Genomic DNA, 20,010 nt, shown 5'->3' on the forward strand with positions numbered 1-20,010 from the left:
ATCAGTCTTGACCTCTTTCTTCGCCTTAGCTGGAGCTGCCTTAGAATCAGAAGCCTCTCCCTTGTTTTTCTTCCTGGGACACTGGGATGCATAATGTCCCAGCTCCCCACAATGGAAGCACTTAACTTCGGAGATGTCCTCCTTCTTCCTCTTCCCTTGCTGTCCCACAGATGCTAGCGCCGCATCCTCTTCCTCCTCTTTCTTGATTCGACCTCCCTTGCCACTACTCCCCACCTTCGTCATCCTCCTGATCTCTTCTTGGCGAAGAGCTGCACACATCTCGTCCCAACCTGGAAGAGTAGCCCTGCCCAAACTACTTTGGACAAATGTCTCCCACTCCTCACAGACTGCATTAAGGGCAATCCTAACCATAAATTTAGGATCTGGTGTAGACCCCACAGAAGTAAGCTGGTCCCGAATTTTTTGCAACCTGAGAAGGAATGGATCTATCTGCTCTCCCTTCTGCATCTGATATGACCGTAGTTGATTTTCCAATAGCATCTTCTGCTGCACGGAAGTGCCCTGATACAAGGTCGTCAAAGTATCCCACATCTCCTTCGCTGTGTTCTTTTCAACTATATGTGGTATGACATGATCTTTGACCCCGTCTAGGATCATGCACTTCTCCCTCGCCATTGCATCCTCATACTTCTCATTCTCAGCTGGGTCGACCGGGATAGCCACGGTTCTCAAGGAAAAGTCCTTGATGCGATGTCGATCCAGGACTGCCAGGATCTTGCCTTCCAAATGACAAAGTTGGAAGCCTCGTCCAACTTGTCCCGATCCCTCAGTCCATTCACTGCCATTTCAAATCCTCTTCTGGACTCCCTCTGAGTTACGACTTCCTTCTTGGAAATCTCCCTTTAAGTCCTGATTTCCCTCCTGGAAATCCTCTGGCCAACTGACAAACCGCTCCTCTCCAATCCTCCTTGCAACTTCAACTCGGATCTGGATTTCTTGGCTAGAAATCCGTCAAGGTAGTGACTCCCTCTACCTTGGTTCCATCTCCTTAGGTACTATTCTGCACTGACAAAAACAACACCCCACCAGTTCCTCAAATCACAATCTGCCTACAACTCCCCAAGCCCCAACAATCGAAGAAGTTGAGCCTTTCAGGCTCTACGCAATCCCGACAACGGCTGAATTTGCACCTTCTGGCCACAACATCGATCCTTCCTGGCTGAGAAAGATGACCAGGCACTGCGTAGGTCTAATCTGCCCCTCTCTGCCTCTGCGCTGACCCTCCTCCTGGCTCGAAATGATGATGCAGGCTCTGCGTCACTTCCTCTCTAGCTGCTTCTTCTCTGGAGCAACACTGTCTCTCAGGACCGCTGCTACTGCTGCAAATTCTTCATATTATTGCTGGTGCCTTCAGTTCTCCTGTGATCTGCAATGCTCTGATACCATGTTGAAATTTCTAAGTCTGACATGTTAGAAATCCCTACTGCATTATCTGATTTATTTTCTCCTACTTGTTCTTTTCATTAACAAGTTATTTATAAATATAAATATTGAAATAAACACAACTGTAGCCTTAACACATATACATATCAACAACTGAAATAACTGAGATAAACACGCAAGGGACACCATTATTTTTGGACAATCGTCCCTGGAAAAACCTAATGTGGGAAAACCATTGCAACAGATATGAGAGTTTTATTATTATGCAATTTCTGAATACAACTAGGGTGCTAGAAATGGCTCAACCAACAGAGAATGCCCTCGGCAGAAGTACCTCTCCTCGGAGACAGATATTTCGGCTGATTAGTTACCGGATGATCGATCCCACAACAACTACAACAGCTCCTTAGCTGGACAGCGAAAGCTGCTCCAAGCTTCTCAACTGCTCTGCGTCACTCTGCTAGGGATTGCATCACCCTCTCAGCTCCAGTCTGCCTCACGAAAATCTCCAGCACTGCCTCTTGGCCCTGCGTTAGCTCTGCTAGCCTCTGTTAGCCTCCTCAGCCTCTGCGTAAGCCCCAACTGCCTCTACGTCAGCATTCCCAGGCTTTGCGCTGTCTCTTTGGCACTATCTTTGCCTCTCTGCTATGTATTCTCGGCCTCGTGTCGAACTGCCCCTCGCTGCAACAGATCACTGGTTCGATTCTCTCAGCAAACCCCACTCTAGAAAATTGAATTGACTGATCAATTTGGTGTATCTCCAACTGACCCTCAAGCCTCCTCTTATACTTTTCCTGTTGAGTCTTCAACGACCGAGATTAAGTCCCTAATCAACATCTAAGATTTGATTTGGCTTGATCCTCATCTCTTGGAACCTTCTAACCCAAAATTATATTAATACACATTAATATTTTAATTTTCCTAAGTTTATACGTAGGACCCCATTAAAAATATTAATTATTTTAATATCTCCTCATCTGGGTAGAATTCCTCCAAACGATTTCTGGGTTTTGGAGATCTCATGTGCTTTAGCCTCTCCACCGATTTTCATCGCTAGAGCACATCCGATGCTACCACAAATCAACATGATCAAGTAGATACAATGTAGGTATAGAAATCATTTTCACTTCCACTTTAGTTAGGAGGCTCAAAATGCATACCTAAACAGTTTAGGAGGCATAGGAGCAAGTAGGAGAGTCGAAGCCTTTTTTCAAGGTGAGTCATTCTTCTAAGAAGTTTCCTAATTATGTTGCACTGGTGTCTTCCCTTATTGATGTCGAGCCTTCCAGATATGAAGACACATCAAATTAGAAGTTATGGTGGGATACCATGGTACATAATACAACTCCATCCTAAAGAATGATGTTTGGGAGATAATATCAATACTTGTAGGGAAGTCAATGATTGATTCTAAGTAGTTGTACAAGGTGAAGTATGTAGTTGATAGCGATATTTAGAAGTATAAGGTGAGGTTAGTAGAATGAGGATTCTCCTAGCAATAGAGTGTAGACTATGAGGAGACATTTGTTCTAGCTGTTAGGTATGCTTCCATTAGAACCATTTTGTCTTTAACATCAAATTTTGGTTGTCCTTTGTATTAGATGGATGTTAAGACAATTTTTCTTAATGGTTCGATTGAGGAAGAAATATACATCAATGAACAAAGAGGTTATGAAGTGCATGGGTAGGATACCCATGTGTGCATGTTGAAGAAATCCCTTTATGGGTTGAAGCAAACACAAGATGCTTGGAACTCATAGATTGATGAATACTTAGAGAGCTTAGGCTTTGCTAAAAATTTTGCAGATCATAGCTTGTATAATTTGCTTAATAAATTCTATCTACTTAGTTTAGTATTGTATGTGGATGCCCTGGTTTTGATAGAGACTTTAGGGAAGCTCCATAGCATGGTGTAAGAAGAAATTGGCAAGTGAATGTGACATGAAGAACATCAACCTTATGCACTATTTCTTGGGTTTGGAGGTTCGACAGAGTCTAGGTGAGATGATCCGTGGATAAGGTATGTATGCAATTGAGATTCTAAAGAGGTTTTAGACGATGAACTATAAACCATTGGCTCTTCCTAGGATACCTAATCTCAAGTTATCACTAAGCTCAGATTTAGATTTGGTTGATCCGTCAATGTACAGACAATTGACAGGTTCCCTCATGTTTTCAATAAATACTAGACCCAATGTTTTTCTTTAGTAAACACATTGAGCTAGTATATGGTTGAACTAAGGTAGATTCACTAGGTTTTTACAAAATATGTGCTCCATTACATGAAGGGCATAGCGCATCATGGTCTGAGGTATGTAGATGGTGATGATTTAATTTGCCTGGTTTTTTGGATTCTAACCGGGTTGGAAATATGGGTGTTAAGAAGAGTATTTAAAAGTTTAGGTTTAGGTATAATATCTTGGTTTAGTAAGAAATAAATGGAAATGGAGCTGCACCATAGCAATTGCTGTGATGGGAGTTGCTCTTATTTCACTCAACATTATCTCATAAGGTACCAAACTTTTTATTTTGAAGTTGCTCATGATCAAGCATTTTTGGATTTCTCAATTTGTTTCCATTTTGAGACAGGGATGTTGCTAGCCCACAATTCACACCCATATAGCATCACTGGACAAACTAGGAGTCCAAAAAACACTTTAATCGTTTTCCAATCCCATAACTCTGCCTCTCTACATCTGTTTTGAAGAGCATATAATGCTTTCAACCCTCCTAAACTTCTCTTCTTTCTGCAGTCCTCCCAATTAAGCTTCTTGTTGAAATCAATCCTGAGGTACTTGTACTCATTTACTTCTTCAAGAATGTTGCCTTCAAAGAAGAACGCATGCTGGTTCTGCTTCCTTTTATTAGAGAAAATCAGAGGCTAAGCATGCAGAAGTTGTTTGACAACTTTTCTCAGCTTTACTTTATTTTTATCTGAAGTTAAATCAAGTGAACTTTAGTTTATATTGTGGCCCATCATCTCATTCGATCTCTTCCGTTGATCATGGTGATGATTACAAGGTTGGAGATTCAAATTTATAAAAGCAAGCTGAGACGGAAAAATGATCCACTTGAACAGGTAATCATTTTTGAGCTGAAGAGGAAGGAAATCGGTTTGGAGAGAAGAGAGGTCGATCTTTTTCAGTTTGCATGCATCCCAAGGTAGCAAACTCAAGGGGGCTGTACTGCTGTGTGCATCCTCAGGCATCTGGGCACAATTGCAGAGGCCGTAAAAGCGTGCCTAGGGCAGCGTAGAGGTTCAGATCTGCTGCATGCAGATTGAGCCAGCTTTTGGCATGATTTTGAGGTGGCATGAATCCCAAGGAGGCCAAACAGCATTGGGAAAAGGCTGGACTGAATTTTTGGCACGATTTCCAAGAAATTTCTGAATTGTGCAGGTTCATTTATTGCTGTAATAGTTTTCAGAATTTTCTCTATGGGCTGAAATTAAATTACCTGTTTGCTGGTTTTTCCCTTCAGGGTTTTTCCAGGGTAAAAATTACTGTTTCAAATTGTGTTATTAGTTTCCTATTTTTGCTGTGCATTTCATTATTAGAAGCTTGGTGTATTTCTGTTCATAAAATTCAGATCTGGAAATTTCTTGTTTTCTGTGCATAAATCTGGGTATAAAATATTTTTATTGGAATTAGAAATCAGTTCTGGGCTTTAAAAAATTAACATGCTTCTACCATAGGCTACACTCTCATGGATCACTACCATGAGTGGCTACAATGCCTCACATTCTACAGAAAAGTTACCATGATGACCTAAACTACCATGATGAGGTCATGCCGTTAAGACCTTAAGGGCTATGATATTATCCCCATTTCTTCACACATGGCTTTGATGCCATCTTAAGAATTGAGCACAAGCATAAGCGAGACAAAATATAGCTTTAAAGGCTTATGCCATATTCAGCACATTTATTGATCTCAAGAATGAATTTATATTACATGAATTTGACCATTCTAGATCTAGATCTCATTGACAACTCATTAGTGGATCATGACAACACCTCATCAAAGATAAGGACTGACAACTCTTATCAATGTGGTCTTTGACTCTGTGATTGTTTAGGGATTCACAATCTAACATCAAATATTGGTATGTTCACTGATGGGGTGGAAATAAAGAGGATGTATGACTTTTAGCTCTTTATAAAATCTTGCTACCTTTTTCTCTGAAGTTTTGTTTTTCATTTCTAAATGCCATTGAATTAGCTGATTTTAAATGCTTGGCCTATCGAATTTCCTTATTTTTCGGTTGTTTTTGCATGTTGCCTATGTACTTTCCTTTAGCAAGTAAGCTAGTATATTGGCTCTTGTGGAGGAAATCCTATCATGACTCATTGGCAATATGTGAATTGCAAAGGTAGCTTTAGAATCTTAGATATTCAATTACTGGTATGTTTAGTGATGTGGTGGAAATAACAGGGATGCAACTGGGAACAAAAGAATGACCGACGCTTACCTGTTTATAAAATATTTGTTTTTTTTTTTTGGCTCTAAAGTTTTGTTTTCCATTTCTAAATCCTATTGAATTAGTTGGCTTTTAATACTTGGCCTGTCAAATGTCCTCATTGTTTTGGTGGGTTTTGCATCTAGCCTATAACTTTCCTTTAGCAAGTAACCTGGAAGATTGGTTCTTATAAAGGAAATCCTTTTACAACTGTGTTTCGGGTTATAACCAGTGGAGAAAGAAACAAGTAATGTAGATTGATTCTTATGAAGGAAATCTTATTACAACTAAGTGTTTTTGGTTATAACCAATGGAGAAAGAAACAAGTGATGTTAATGTTAGCAGATAACCATTAAGTTTGGATTAATACATAATAATACAATAGTGATGGGTGCCTAATATATCTCTCGTTTAGACATACGTATATCTAGAAAAAGGAAGAGTGTAATAAATCCAATCGGAATCAATCTAAACTGTTTATTTTTTCCAATGTAAAATGTGGAAATATTGATCTAGGAACAGCTGGAGACTATTCTATTGACACATGTTTATGTTCCCAGGGTAAGTTCAATATATTTTGTAGCAGTTAGTGTCATGTTTCCAAAAACAATGCTTTCTGACAAATGCTGTAATAATGGTCTCATGTTTCTCAACTAATGTTAACAACTGTAAGTCACCCAATGAGGTTGCATCATTACCTAAATTAGAAGCACCACTTAAGGTTGGATTCATGATGAGGCCTTGCTCTGCAATCTTGGGAAGTTCATCTATTTCTTGGTTTATTGGTCATGTCTCTCCTACCATTCTAGTTCAAAGCATTCCTTGTAGCTGCAATGGATTTGGTAACAAATCCACTATGTTGGGCTGAGGTATCTACCTATGTTCTGTCCTAGGGATGCCGTATTTTCTATGGTGTTATCTGAGCTATTCAGTTATTACAAGGAGTGGTGACTAATGTATGAGTGATACGTCAAGGTGTTACAACAGTTACTGAGGCTCTAAGAAGTGTCAGCCTTGATTCAAGTTGCAAACAACATTTAGTTACTTTCCGATTATTGAATGAGCTTGGGGTCTACTTTTCTTGACATAGGTGAGAAAGATGTGACATCATTTTGCATCTTCATAGCCCTGTGTATGACTGAAAAGTTCCGAAGAAAAAGGCTTACATACCTGTAATTATTGTATTTCACAAAGGTGGATAGAGAGTATCCGGCAACCAATATTTCTGGAGCTATAGCTCCATTAATGCACGGGGGCAGTATATGCCACCCATTGGATTGTGTACTTGCTAAAATCCAACAGGTGGCATATATTGCTCCCGTGCATTAATGGAGCTATAGCTGCAGAAATATTGATAGCTGAGAGTATTCTGGGTCCCATTGACCTATTTTGGATAGTCATTAATTTATTTCATTTTAAATTATCACTGATTTCCTCCTGTGGAATCCCAAGTCATGTGGCACATCGGGCTTGCTTGTCTAGGGGTTAAATAGAGTCATTTTTCATATGGAGGAAATGCTGAATACAAGACAATTTGGGGGAAAGTGTTGTAGAATAGGACATCGATATAGCCTGAAACATAATTGGAAGTTGGTAGATGTCAGTGATAATCTTAACCTTGCTAATTTGGCTCTGGGATATTGAGTTTATAAATCATTCACAGTGAAGGGGATGATGGGCAGGTCACTAAGTAATGATAGGTTACTTCTTGGGTTCAGTTATGTGAAAGCCAAGTCATTTGATAATAACCAGATAGTAGCACTGTGGGATAGCTTGGTTGGTTGGACCCCTTCCACTAAGGCATAATGCCTGGGAGATTGCGGGATCCATTCCCACTGAGTTCTGTGGGGTTACCAGCAGCTATTGTGGCTGGCAATTAAAACTTAATACCATCCTCCATTTGGAAAACCAGGGAAGGAGGAGATCTGCAGGGTACTGGCAAGGCACTGGCTCCCTCATTATGAACACTCAAGTGCAGGACGGTAAGGGGAGTTTACTTCTCCAGAAGAAAAAAAAAGATAGTCTCAAATCAGTTTTAATGTCAAGTTTTCACCTCTATACTATCATATTTACATAATTATATTGTTCTATTAATAATGTTTTTTCTTTTTCTCCTTAGACTTTCAACTTGACAAAATGGAAATTTTGCAAAATAGTTCTCATCAATCATCTGTCAATAAATTCCTTCTTCCTTTAATTTTGAGTACACATCCGTCAATAGTTTTGTTTCTATTCTTGTAGACATATATTTATACATTGTGCATGGTGAAGGCAAGTGTAATGATGTCCAATATTTTTGGTTAATGTAGAAACTTAACATGCATCCTCATCCATTTTCTCTTCCAGTGGCTTTTCGGTGTTTATAAAGTATGGACCATTTACTCTACCCCTCAGGATATGAAAACTAATACATGGATTGCTTTTCTCAGGAACGCCAAAGGATGAATGTTTCTGAAGTCGAAAACTTTGTCAGCTCTTTGCGATCAACCTTCTCATTTTTAGAGGTTGTTAAAGTTTTCCATCTATAGTTTTTCCTTTCATTTTTTTGGATAAATATTTCTGTTCAATGTGAGGGCTTACAGGTGGTTATGCAATATAAAATGCAAACACTGTTTTGGGAAAATGCACACAATCTTTTTTGATCATCTGCAGTAGAAACTATTCATTGAAATCTTCGGGCTTATTTAAGTTTGTAGAGCATATATAAACATAAATATGCTCTTTCCAAGTGGGTGTGATATTAATTTTATACGCTTCGTGTACAAATGAAATTTTTGAGGCTTTGGTTGCACAAATTTTGTACTTGTTCAATGGATGAGGTAACCAAATTATTCATGTTGTTGTTTTGTTATAGGAAAAGCTCCTAGAAAATGACACAAAAGTTTCACAGAAACACATGGCAAATGTTTCCCAGGCATTTTCTATATGGAGACACCCAAGAAATGTTCTCTAGACATGTGACATGACTGAACATGTCAACTCGATACCATAACACATAAAAGCTCCCATTATAGACAATATTAATATGCACAGTAAATCAGTAATCAGAACTTAGAGATATGACCATCAGGTGGCATGCCTGCAAAACCACCCCAATATGTTAAGAGTTATGACTATTTCAAACCCCCATAAGGGACCCCCCATCTTATGGTGAAAACACTTAAGTTTGTTGCCATTGCATATTTGATAGTGCTTACTTAGGGTTGCACACCATGTCATCACTTCACAGGCATATGGCGTATTTATCTCGGTGCCTCCAATTCCTTCATTACATATGGATAAGGACAAACTAGGCACAACGGTTCTTCCTTCCACCTGTAGTTGGAGTTTCCAATACTCAACACATACCATTCCCAAGCACAGTGCAATCCTTATAATTAACTTTGGCATCACCCATGTCAGCCCATGGGTACTATTATTGCCCAAATTGCATGTTAGAATGGTAAAAATCCCTATCACACACCCTACAATCCAAGTGGAGCCTAGGAAGGTGACCCACTGTCACTTCAGCCACCTACCTTTGCTCTTTAGGTCGCCTCTCCTCTGGCTCAAGGGAGGCTTCTCTAAGGATTTACTAATTCTAAGCAATAATGATTAGGGTGGCATCACAAGTAGCCTTAGCAAATAGGATTCGAGTTTGGAGATATAGAAAAAAGGAATGATGGAAGGATGTGAAGTCTAGTGCTAAGATCAAGATGGGATATGGAGTCAAGCAATGTTGCAAACATCCCGATTTTATGGTGAAAAGATCAAGAAATCACAATTTTTTGGCCTAGCCGATTTTATTGGCTGGAAAAGATTAGTGATTTTTTCAAGGATGAAAAAATCACCATTTTATCATAAACCAAATGAAAAGATTGTGATTTGATGGAAAAAGTCATGATTTAAGTGATTGTTTTTTATTTTTTTAAGCTTTTTTAATTTTCATATATTTTAATTTGTTGATGTTTGTCGATTTTTACTGATATTTTCCCTATTTTTACAATTTTTTGGTTTTCTGGACCCAAAGTGTACACCTAAGGTGCAACGCTCAGAGTAGGGGCTGTCACCTATTCCCTACTCACTCTGTTTAAGCTCTCTCCTAGACAAGCTATGGGGGGTAGTCCCTAAAGATAAATGAAAGAGGAAAACTTGTTGGAACAACAAGTTCTAGGAGACTAAGGGCAAGGCAATCACTTCTCTAGACAACTTGATTTAAAGTTAATTGGCAAGTGAGATTATTAATGAGCAATGTAAGTGTTAAAAATAGATTCAATTAGATCAATGAGACACTTAAAATGATAAAGAGTGAGAGACCAATGCCTTAATAACAATGCTCAAAGTATAAATTAGGGTACTCTCACAAGATAAGCTATATCTCAAGTCACAAGACAAGCAATGCTGCAAGACAAGGTTAGTACGAGAGATCAAAAGATTACAACAATTGGGTATATGAGCAATGAGAGGTAAGCTTGCAATGTAAATAAGGCTTGTACTTCAACTAAAATGATATTCAAGGGACAATAACTTGAAAATGACAAGTGCAACAATATAAAACTTGCAAGTATGAAATGAGCTCATGATTCCAATTACACTAATCAATTGAAATGCAAAATGAATGAATGCAAGGTCTACCTATGTGTAATGGAAGATCTTGGTTGATTTTAATTATATGCCTATTCTAAGGTGAAAGCCTTTTGCTCAATTATTTTGAAGCAAATCTTAGAACAAAGATTTTGGGAGAAGTATTGGGGAAGGAGGCTAAGGCCTTTTTAACGATACCTACCCAAGACTTCTAGCAACCCAAGTGACTTCGTTCCTACAAGGGCTCGACCACAAGAGAACTGCAAGGTCACTCGTTTTAATTGTTGTTGAAGTGTCAAGCTTCTCAAATTGGATGTGAAGAAGGTTGTCCTATCTTTTTATCAACCAAGCTTATGCTTGGAGGTAAATTTTAGGAAAGACAAATCTAGATCTAAATCCAAATGCTTCAATGAGATCTAATTACAATGATGCTTCACTAGAAAAAACTTATAACCAAGATATATGATAACCACTTAGAAAACAAGATTATGAGCTTGCAATAATGACCAATGAAGCAAAATTTCAAGATTACCCAATGAAACAAGAAAGGTGCAATTAGATTAGATATTAGAATGATATCTGAAATGCCTTTGACAAAAAATGCTTCTTAAGATGTCTTCACTTATCTTAGACAATGGAAACAAGTGAAGTTATATGATCAAAGCACACTTGAATAATGGCAAATGAGATTGCTAGCGAGAAATTAGAGACTCTACTTTTAATCTTCAATTGCAAGTGAAACAAAAGACGAGGTATTTCAAATGCACTTTAGATCAAGTAGCAAATTAGAAGACGCAAGCTAAAGGATTAGATCTATAATGCAATGATTATGAAACTAACAATGCAAAGATAAATTAGTGTTGATTTTGGGTAGCATCGGATGTGCTCTAGCCTCGAAATTTTGTGGAGGGGCTAGAACTCATGAGATCTCCAAAACCCAGAAATCGTTTGGAGAAATTCCATCCGAATTATGAGCTATTAAAATAATTCATATTTTTAATTTAGACTTAGGAAAATAAAAATATTAATGGGTTTAAATAAAAATATGGGGGAGGAGCTTCTAAGAGATGAGGATCAAGTTTGTTTAATCTCAACCGTTGATTCATCAATAGGAAAAGTATAAGAGGAGGCTTGAGGGTCAGTTGGAGATACACCAAGTGATCAAATCAGTTCGATTTTTCTGGAGCGTGGTTTGCTGAGAAAATCGAATTAGTGATCTGAGTTGTAGTGAGAGGGGAAGAAGCAGAGATTTGGATTGGAAAGGAGTTCTGAGCCAAAGAGTACGTGGCAGAGAGGCAGCAGTAGCATTAGAGAGGCAACGCAGAGGCCTACGCAGCCTAGGAAGGGGTTCACGCAGGCTAGGAGGGTCTCTTGCAGTGGTAGTGCAGAGTATTCGTCAAAAGTCTGAGATTTTGTTGGAGAAGCGAGGTTCTGAACCAGGAGGGCTGAACAACAGTCTTCCTCCAGCAAATCGATCCAACAGAAGGGGTGACGCAATCTCCCAGAGGTAAGACGTTGGCCCAAGCAGGGATTGTGTTGGGATTTCGTAGTGTTTTTCGGAGTCAGGCCACTCAGTGGATCAATTGTGACTTGAAGAACGAGGTAAACCCTTGTATGTATTTCTTGCTGCCGTGATTTCTTTGTAAGGTTAGCTGGTGTGAGAGGCAACCTATTGTACTCAGATTCTGCTTGCTTAATAATACAAACCCTCTATCTGCTGTGCCGGTTTTCCCGCATTATGTTGGCTTGATGGGGCCTGACCCAGGTTTGGAGTTAATTAGCCAAACAAATCCCTACACTACTGGCCCTTTTGGAAACAACCCGCGGAGCATGGACTGAGGTCTCACCTGAAGCAGTATGGGGGAATGTTGGAACCAAGTTTTCACACCTTTGAGATGTCTGAGTGGTCGATTTAGATCAACTGTGAATGGCTTCGCACACTGCCCTGCCCTGCGAGGCCTTCGCGATCTGTTATAATCGCCTTCGTGCAGCCCTAACCAAGGGCTGAGGTGCTTTCGCGCTGCTAAGGCAACGATCTGCACTATTTCCCCAAGTTACACCACGGATCTTACTTATCTTCTTATAACTGTTAGTTAACTTTGCGTAAATAGATACTTTATCTTATATTCACTTAATCAACATAATCATATATGTTCGCGCATCATATAAATAGCAGAAATGTAATTTATACCCAATACATTCAATGCAGAAAACAGTAAATAAATACACAGGAATGGTATAAAACTTCTCTTTATTAATGCTTCAATTGGTTACAGACTCAACCTGCCCTGCGCACTCAGCTGCAGGGGTCCGCGCACTTAGCTGCGGACTACTAGGCCTCTGCGCACTTAGCTGCAGAGCCTTCTCCTACTCTACGACCCAAGACTCGACTCTACACTTAGATAAGACTCAATTCTTCATCCTTCATTCCTGACTTACTTCTTTCTTAAACTGATTTACAAATTAGAGCCTCGCTCTATTTATACAATCCCATGGTCCGCGGACCATGGGTAGATCTCTAAAGTTGACATTACATTACAAAAATGAGGGCGAACAACCATATGACTCAATTACAAGCTCGCGCTCCACGCCCACAAAATGCGGAGTCTTTACATTGGATTTAGTCAAAATTTGGGCTTTAAGCCCCAAAACTTCCCTTGGGGGATTCCGTGCCCAACAGGCCCCCAACACAAACATCGTGACTCGCCCTCGAGTCACTCTGTCGGTGCGAAGATCTTTGCGCGGAGACCTCCCAACTTTGCCCGGACTGTTGCAAGGTCGGCAGCACACTAAGCGGCTGCCTACTGTACCTCCTGGATGCGCTGTTCATAGACCGCTATACCTGAACTACTTCCCTACATTTGCTCCCGCGTTTCCTGCATCTGTGCGAGCTTGGCTTCGATCGAGGCTGTAATGACGAATGCCTCATCGATCCAACATTGTACACGCGCCTTCAAAACGACTTCCTTTTGTCGCGCCGTGTCTACCTGCTCCTTGAGTTCTTTTGCCTGTTGCATCCACGCGAGCCTCTGTGTAAGGGCCACCGTTTGCACAGTCCCTTTTATATCATCGTACTTTTGCTGTAGCTCACGCGCCTCTGTTTCTAAGCACTGTATGTTCGGGTCCTCCTGCAGAGTGGTGAGGACCTCGAACGACTCTTCAAATAATTTGGTGCAGTCCTTCACTGCATTGCTGATCTCCTCTATTCCCGTTGTAATGGCGCTGGTGCACTGTTCCCTCACCTCTGGTGGAGTTGAAGGCTGTGCCTTCAACTGCAACTCAGCTATCTGAAGGTTCAACTCCAGCTGAACCTTAGCCATCTCTTCCTTTGCCTCGCGCACCCCTGCTGCTAGCCTCCGGATGCGCGCCTTTGCTGGTGCCTTTGCTGGGATGGTCAACTCAGGGACCATCTGGTAGGCTTCTTCAACCACTTGCACTAGCTCCCTGTTCTGTGCCACTACCTCGTCGCGCTGCAGGCTCAATTGTTCCATGTTAATTCGCTGTTTGCTCATCACCTGGCGCGCGCGACCCTCTCTAGCTCGCAGTTCTACAATCACTCCGTCCTGCAGAACATAGAGTGTCTCCCGAGGGAGCGCAACCATGTTGATCCCAACTCCCTTTAGCGCACTGACCGTAGGCCTGTCGGTCTCATTTTCTGTAACCAATGCCCCCTCTAGTAGCACTATAGGTTGGTCATGCTAGCGCGTAGCATTTCCTCAGCTGCGGCCGTGCCTACTGCGAGGCTGGTCGACAGAGTACCAACCTGAGGAGTGTGCACTGCAACTCCTGTATCTGTGCCTGGAGGGCCCGCAACACCATCTGATTTTCCTCTGCCCACTGTTGGAGGGCCTTCGCGGTGACGTCGCGCACCGTCTCACCTATGTCATGTAGATCCCCCTCAGTGAGGGTGATCGGGTAGAAAGAAGTCTTGGAGGATTTTGACTTCTTTCGCTGCCCCACCTGCTTTCTCGGGCGTTGGCGCTTCAACTGTGTAGACGCTGTCTGTAGGTCCGCGCCGCCTTCCTCTGTCTCGGGCTCTTGTTCAGGCGAGGGTGACTTCTGGCCCTCACGCTCCTTCTCTGCTGCCTGTTGCTGTTCTGGTGTTGCCTTTGCGGCGTCCCGCGCCTCCTGCGCCTTTGTTGCTGCTGCTTCGTTCCTTCTCTTCTATGCCAACTGCGCCATCCGCAGTTTTTCCTCCTCTTTTTTCCTTTGTGCAACGAACTTCTCCGATTCCACCGCGGAGCTGGCTGGAGCGCGCCATTCTAGTGGCCACGTCTCAAGCACGGCGAATATGACATCGTCCGTGGCCAGGTAGGGGAGCTCGTTCCATTTCTTCGCGGGGTCCTTGTGCGCCCTGATATATACATGATGGAAGTTTGCCTTGAACTCCGCAAAGGTTTGCAGACTGTTATAGTCCCGGGCCTCTTTTCAACTGCCTGGAGCGCTAAGACTGTGCTTCCTGTGGCTAGTCAGTTGGCCGGGCCACCTGTGTACGGCTTCAACCGACTGCCATTTACTTTCCCTGGGAAGAGTCCGCTATTTAACTTCTCCAAGTGTACCGCGTCGCAATCTGTGATTTCCTTAATAACATACGGTCCCATCCCATGCAGCAAACAAAGAAACTCTCGGTGGTGGTCCCCAAGTCTGTCAACGTAATCAAGCTCGTCCTGCTTTATCACTACGGTTTTTCTATCAAGATAGTCCTTTATTCCTTCCTCAAGCTTCTTGACTTCCGCTTCCGCCATGGCGCTTTTCTCCCTTAATCGAACTTTTTCATTCATGAGTTCTTGGAGCCTAAGATCACCCTGCTGGATCTCTTCATCGAGTCCCAACCGTTCTTCTTCGAGCTCTTCCAACGACGCGAACCTTTCTTCCAGGGCTCTGCGGTCCGTTACCCTTGCGAGCGCCACTATGCGCGGACTAGACGTGATAGACTCCATAGACATTACGACTTCTACTCTATGGACCAACCGAAAAGGCGTCTGCCCAGGTACGCGCAAGTCCCAACCACTTCACTGCGCATTGCTTACCTTGTTCAGCGTGTTGCACACTTTATCAACTGCTTCCGCGTGGATAGCCTTCTGCGGGATTGTTCTTCCCACATACTGTCCGTCCAACCTTAAGAGCCAACTGCACATCTGCCCCCCAACACAAGTTTATTGACCATACCTCTCAACGTGCAGTTCATGTGTATCCGCGTAGGTTGTTTTCCATATGTCGGCGTCCACCTAGCTAGATGTGCGCGCGAATTATCCTGCCCATTGCATTTATTTGTCAATCGCACTCTAGGCTTCCCAAACCGTGTGCGCATCATTCTCTTGCATTCACGCCAGTCTTCAAAGCTTCCTTTGTGCGTACCCCACCACCTCGCGGGCGTAGCTAACAGTACCCAATTCAAGGCCTGGAAACGTTGCTTTTCCGGTACCTCCATTTCAAACTTATCCAAGAAAGTATCTACCTTACTTAACCCATCATAAGTAGGCAGATCCCTCACTTCTGTCGATATGCAGCGCAACGATCTTGTCATCATATTACAGTTCAATGTGGTTACCTCATGTAACCAGTTCTGCCATCGCTCTATCTCATCAGAATCCGACATACAGGAGCTTTCGCGCTCCCATGAAATCTGTCCGTTCGCGGTGGGATTTACCCAATCTTGCTCTCGTGCAGTTATTTTATAGATGCAGTCCAAATCATTGTCACTTTCATAGTTGTGCACCGGCTCTGTATCGCGTGATCCTTCCGCAGGGTCCAAAGGTATAACTATGCGCAGAGACTTCTTTTCAAATTCATCTTGCATTTCTTCAGATTAATCACCCCGTTCATGTCAATGGCCCAATCAATTCCTAAGAGCACGAGGTAGGGATTGCTGTCATCAACAATCTCTATTACTTCAAAGTCTACTAGCGCGCTCGCTCCCTCAATATCCACAGTGATTCCCTGCAATCTCCCCATAGGTATTATCTTCTGCTGGTTTGCCATTTGCAGCTGAATAGGAGACCATTGCAGCGTAGGCCTCCCCATGCGCTCCCATGTCTTCTTCGGCAGAACGTTCACGTCCGATCTTAAATCCAGAATTACTTGGTCCATCTCATATTCTCCAATCTACGCGGTTAACCTCATTTCTCTTCCCGTCCTCGTCTTATGCTTTCCAATCTTCCGGACTACGCGCGGTTCTCCTGGCGCAGTCCCAACGCATCTGTTAATGAGTTCCTGCAATCCTTTTACAGCTTTACTGTCGCGCAGTAGCTTCATGCATGTTTCTAGGAACGTCATGATCATAGATGGGTCCATCTCCGGCTCCGGTCTATCTTTGCTTCCTGAAGTGGAGGCATCAACGAAGCTCTTCTTAGCTTCCATGAAGGTTTCCTTAGCGCGCTCCAAATCAAACTCTGCTTCTTTCGCTGGAGCTTTGCGAACCCAAGTACTATCTTCAGGCTGTTTGCCTTTATCATCTCCCGTCGCGATTCCACTTCGGAGCACAATGTTCACATTTGAATCTTCCTCGCGCGGCTCAAACCTCATCATTTGGAGGTTCTGAGTTGGGGGAGGCGGTAGTGCTCCCTTGTCGCGTATCCTAGCTATCAGCGTAGGACAATATTTCGTCTCATGATCAAACAAGGTACAATATAGACATGATGGACACGTTGGGTTCGTACAATCACGGGCATAATGTCCTGGCCTTCCACAATTGTAACATATTAGTTGTCTGCAACCTCTTTCAAGTCCTCCTCCACCTTGGCCTCGTCTGCGCCCCTGAAATCCTGCGCGCCACTCCTGTGTTCTGGTCTAGGGGCCGCGTTTCGGCCTGAACTCTGTAGGTGGGAGTTCTATCCATCATTAACTCATAGCTTCTACAAGTGCACTCATCATGTCCTACTGACCTACAAAAGTTACAGAACAATTGCTGCAAATTTTGAGTATACTTCTGTAACAAATGGCAGTTGTCCGTAGCGTGTTTCCCTCCTATTTGAAAAATCGTGCACCACAAAGCAAGCGCCGTGCTAGGTCCTGCTTGTGCTTCCGGCCTTAACGGCATCGATCCTCCTCCTGTGAGGTAATTCGCGAACACCGGGCAGTGGTCCTTATCATGACCCTGACCCTTGCATTTTACGCACCATACCTCTTCGCGCACTTCTGGGCGAGCTGTCCTGTCCTGTTTTAGACTCTGCATCTCAAGGCATAAGTTTTTCAACTGCGCGTGGATTTGCTAAACTCCCAAGTTAGGATCCTGCATCGGGGTCTCATGCAGCCTCATCGCAATCTCTAAGGCCTCTGCCTGAGTCGTTAACTTCTGCTGTGATAGTGCGCTCCTTAAATGTGGCGTTAACGATGCTACAAACCATTCACGATGTTGTCCATCCGTCAGATTCATATTAGCTTCGCGAATCGTACACTTCAACCTCTGATCCAACTCCCAAGGAGTTTTGCCTGGTAGCATCGTGATTTCTTTGAACCCAATGATCGACTGTGCTTTAGACTTCGGCCTGCTAAATTCTCTGTTTAGTGCTGCTTGGATATCCGTGATTCCCGCATTCGGATTGTCATTAGAATGCTTAATATACCAGGTCAACGCGCGGTCCTGCAGGGCGCTAACCAGTGTCGCTTTCTTTATATTGTCATCTGTAACTCCCTGCGCTTCCCATATGGCTTTTATGACGAACCAAAATTGGTCCGGATCCTCATTTCCTACTCCCTTGAACACATGCAACTTTATCGTGCTTGCCATATTGACTCGCGGTGGTGGCGGAGGTGGTACAGGTGAAGATGGAGGTGAAGGCGGTGAAGTTGGTGGCGGTGTGGGTGGGGGTGGTATGCGCGGAATTCTCTGCCTTATCAAATGGATCGCACTTCGCGGAGAGACCTTCGCGAGCTCTTCCTCGTCCCCTCGCAGAGGTGAAATCAAAGGGCTATTCTCTGGTCCCTTACTTCCTTCGTTTCTGTAGGTTTTTCCGTTTTGCATAGCTTTGAACATCAAGGTAATTGCATAACCCTCTTTTCACACAATAGCATTTTAATCCAAGTATTCAGAGACTTTACGTACTTACCTCGCAGTCCTTTGAGAAAGCGTCGCTCTGCCTCGCTATAGCTGACTGAAGTATCTACCGCGAACTCAGTAATGAATCCTCCTATAATCCGATCGAGCTAGTGATCAACAACGCGCGCGATCTTATCCTCCGATGCTTCCAATTTGCACACCAACTCTGGGGTCCACACAATAGGACCGTCAAGCTTCCACCTTCCTTGGCTATCTGCTAGCTTCGCGATCCACTCGTACAACTCAGTAGGGAAAGATGTGAAGAAGATTTCGTGGATCTCTATGTATAGGTAGCAGTCTAACCACTCTTCTTTTGTCAGTCGCGGATTCCTGTTCTCCTGCGCCACGAACTTGTGAATCCTCCTGTCCAACCAACCTTCAATTTCCTTCTTAGTTGGATTCCAATGATACGACATCAGACATCTCTATGCAGATTCCGGTCCTAGCAACGGAACCATTTGTTGGCTTGATGGGGCCTGACCCAGGTTCAGAGTTAATTAGCCAAACAAATCCCTACACTACTGGCCCTTTCGGCAATAGCTCGCGGAGTGCGGACTGAGGTCTCACTTGAAGTAGTATGGGGGGATGCTGGAACCAAGTTTCTGCACCCTTGAGATGTTTGAGGGGTCGATTTAGTCCAAATGTGAATGGCTTCGCGCAGGTCACTTCGCGCACTGCCCTAACCTGCGAGGCCTTCGCGATCTGTTATAATCGCCTTCGCGTAGCCCTAACCAGGGGCTGAGGTGCTTTCGCCCCAAAATCTGGGCGTTAAGCCCCAAAACGTCCCTTGGGGGATCTTGCGCCCAACACATTGGGTTTTGCCAGGGACGTGTTGTCTAAAAATAATGGTGTCCCTTGTGTGTTTGTCTCATCTATTGTTTCGGTTTATGATCTGTATGTCAGTGTAGTCTGCAATAGTGTTTTTCATCACTGTTTATAAATTAAATAACTTGTTGAATGAAATAACAAGTAGGAGATGCTAAACCAGTAATTGCAGTAGGATTTCTGTGTCGAGATTCAGAAATTTTCACATGGTATCTGAGCATTGCAGATCATAGGATATTGAAGCCATCAGCTGGGAGATCCAACAAATCTGCTGCAGAGAGGCAGCTGTCGCGAGTGATAGCGCTGTTCCAGAGCCAAAGAACGTAGAGGAAGGGTGACGCAGTGCATAAAAGGTGACGCAGAGGCTCACGCAGTGCCTGCGTCAACTTTTTGAGCCAGGAGGAGGAGATGCAATAACCGAAAGGAGCTCACGCAGTGACTGCGTTAGCTCTCTGGGCCAGCACAGAGCCTTAGGGGCTCAGATCAGTGAGTTGCCGAGGCAGAAGCAACAGTGCTAATTCGATCTGTGGTGCTGGGAGGACGTTGTTGTTGTTGTTGCAAAACAATGTTTGTGGAGATGAAGCCGAGGTAGAGGGAGTCACTACCTTAACAAATTTCTTGCCAAAGAAGTCTAGGTTCGGGTTGCTAAGCAGCAACAAAGGAGGATTGGAGAAGGGGTGATTCGACATTATTTGGCCAGAGGATTTATGTGAAGGAAATCA

The 20,010-nt window shown here is 43.1% G+C and overlaps 1 protein-coding gene across 2 annotated transcripts in view; it reads left to right on the forward strand.

Moving 5' to 3' along the window:
• Positions 1-20,010, forward strand: part of LOC149258158 (ATP-dependent caseinolytic (Clp) protease/crotonase family protein) — a 193,187-nt gene that overhangs the window by 39,679 nt on the left and 133,498 nt on the right. For both annotated transcript variants that reach the window (XM_089414866.1, XM_089414863.1), the window contains exon 3: positions 8,292-8,366. In XM_089414866.1, coding sequence (XP_089270992.1) covers positions 8,292-8,366 — 75 coding nt within the window. The remainder of the gene's footprint in view (positions 1-8,291; positions 8,367-20,010) is intronic.

This window comes from Pinus tabuliformis, chromosome 6 (assembly GCF_031772625.1).
Source record: "Pinus tabuliformis cultivar Carrire ecotype Pingquan chromosome 6, CPIR1, whole genome shotgun sequence".
In the NCBI taxonomy this organism is placed as follows: domain Eukaryota; kingdom Viridiplantae; phylum Streptophyta; class Pinopsida; order Pinales; family Pinaceae; genus Pinus; species Pinus tabuliformis.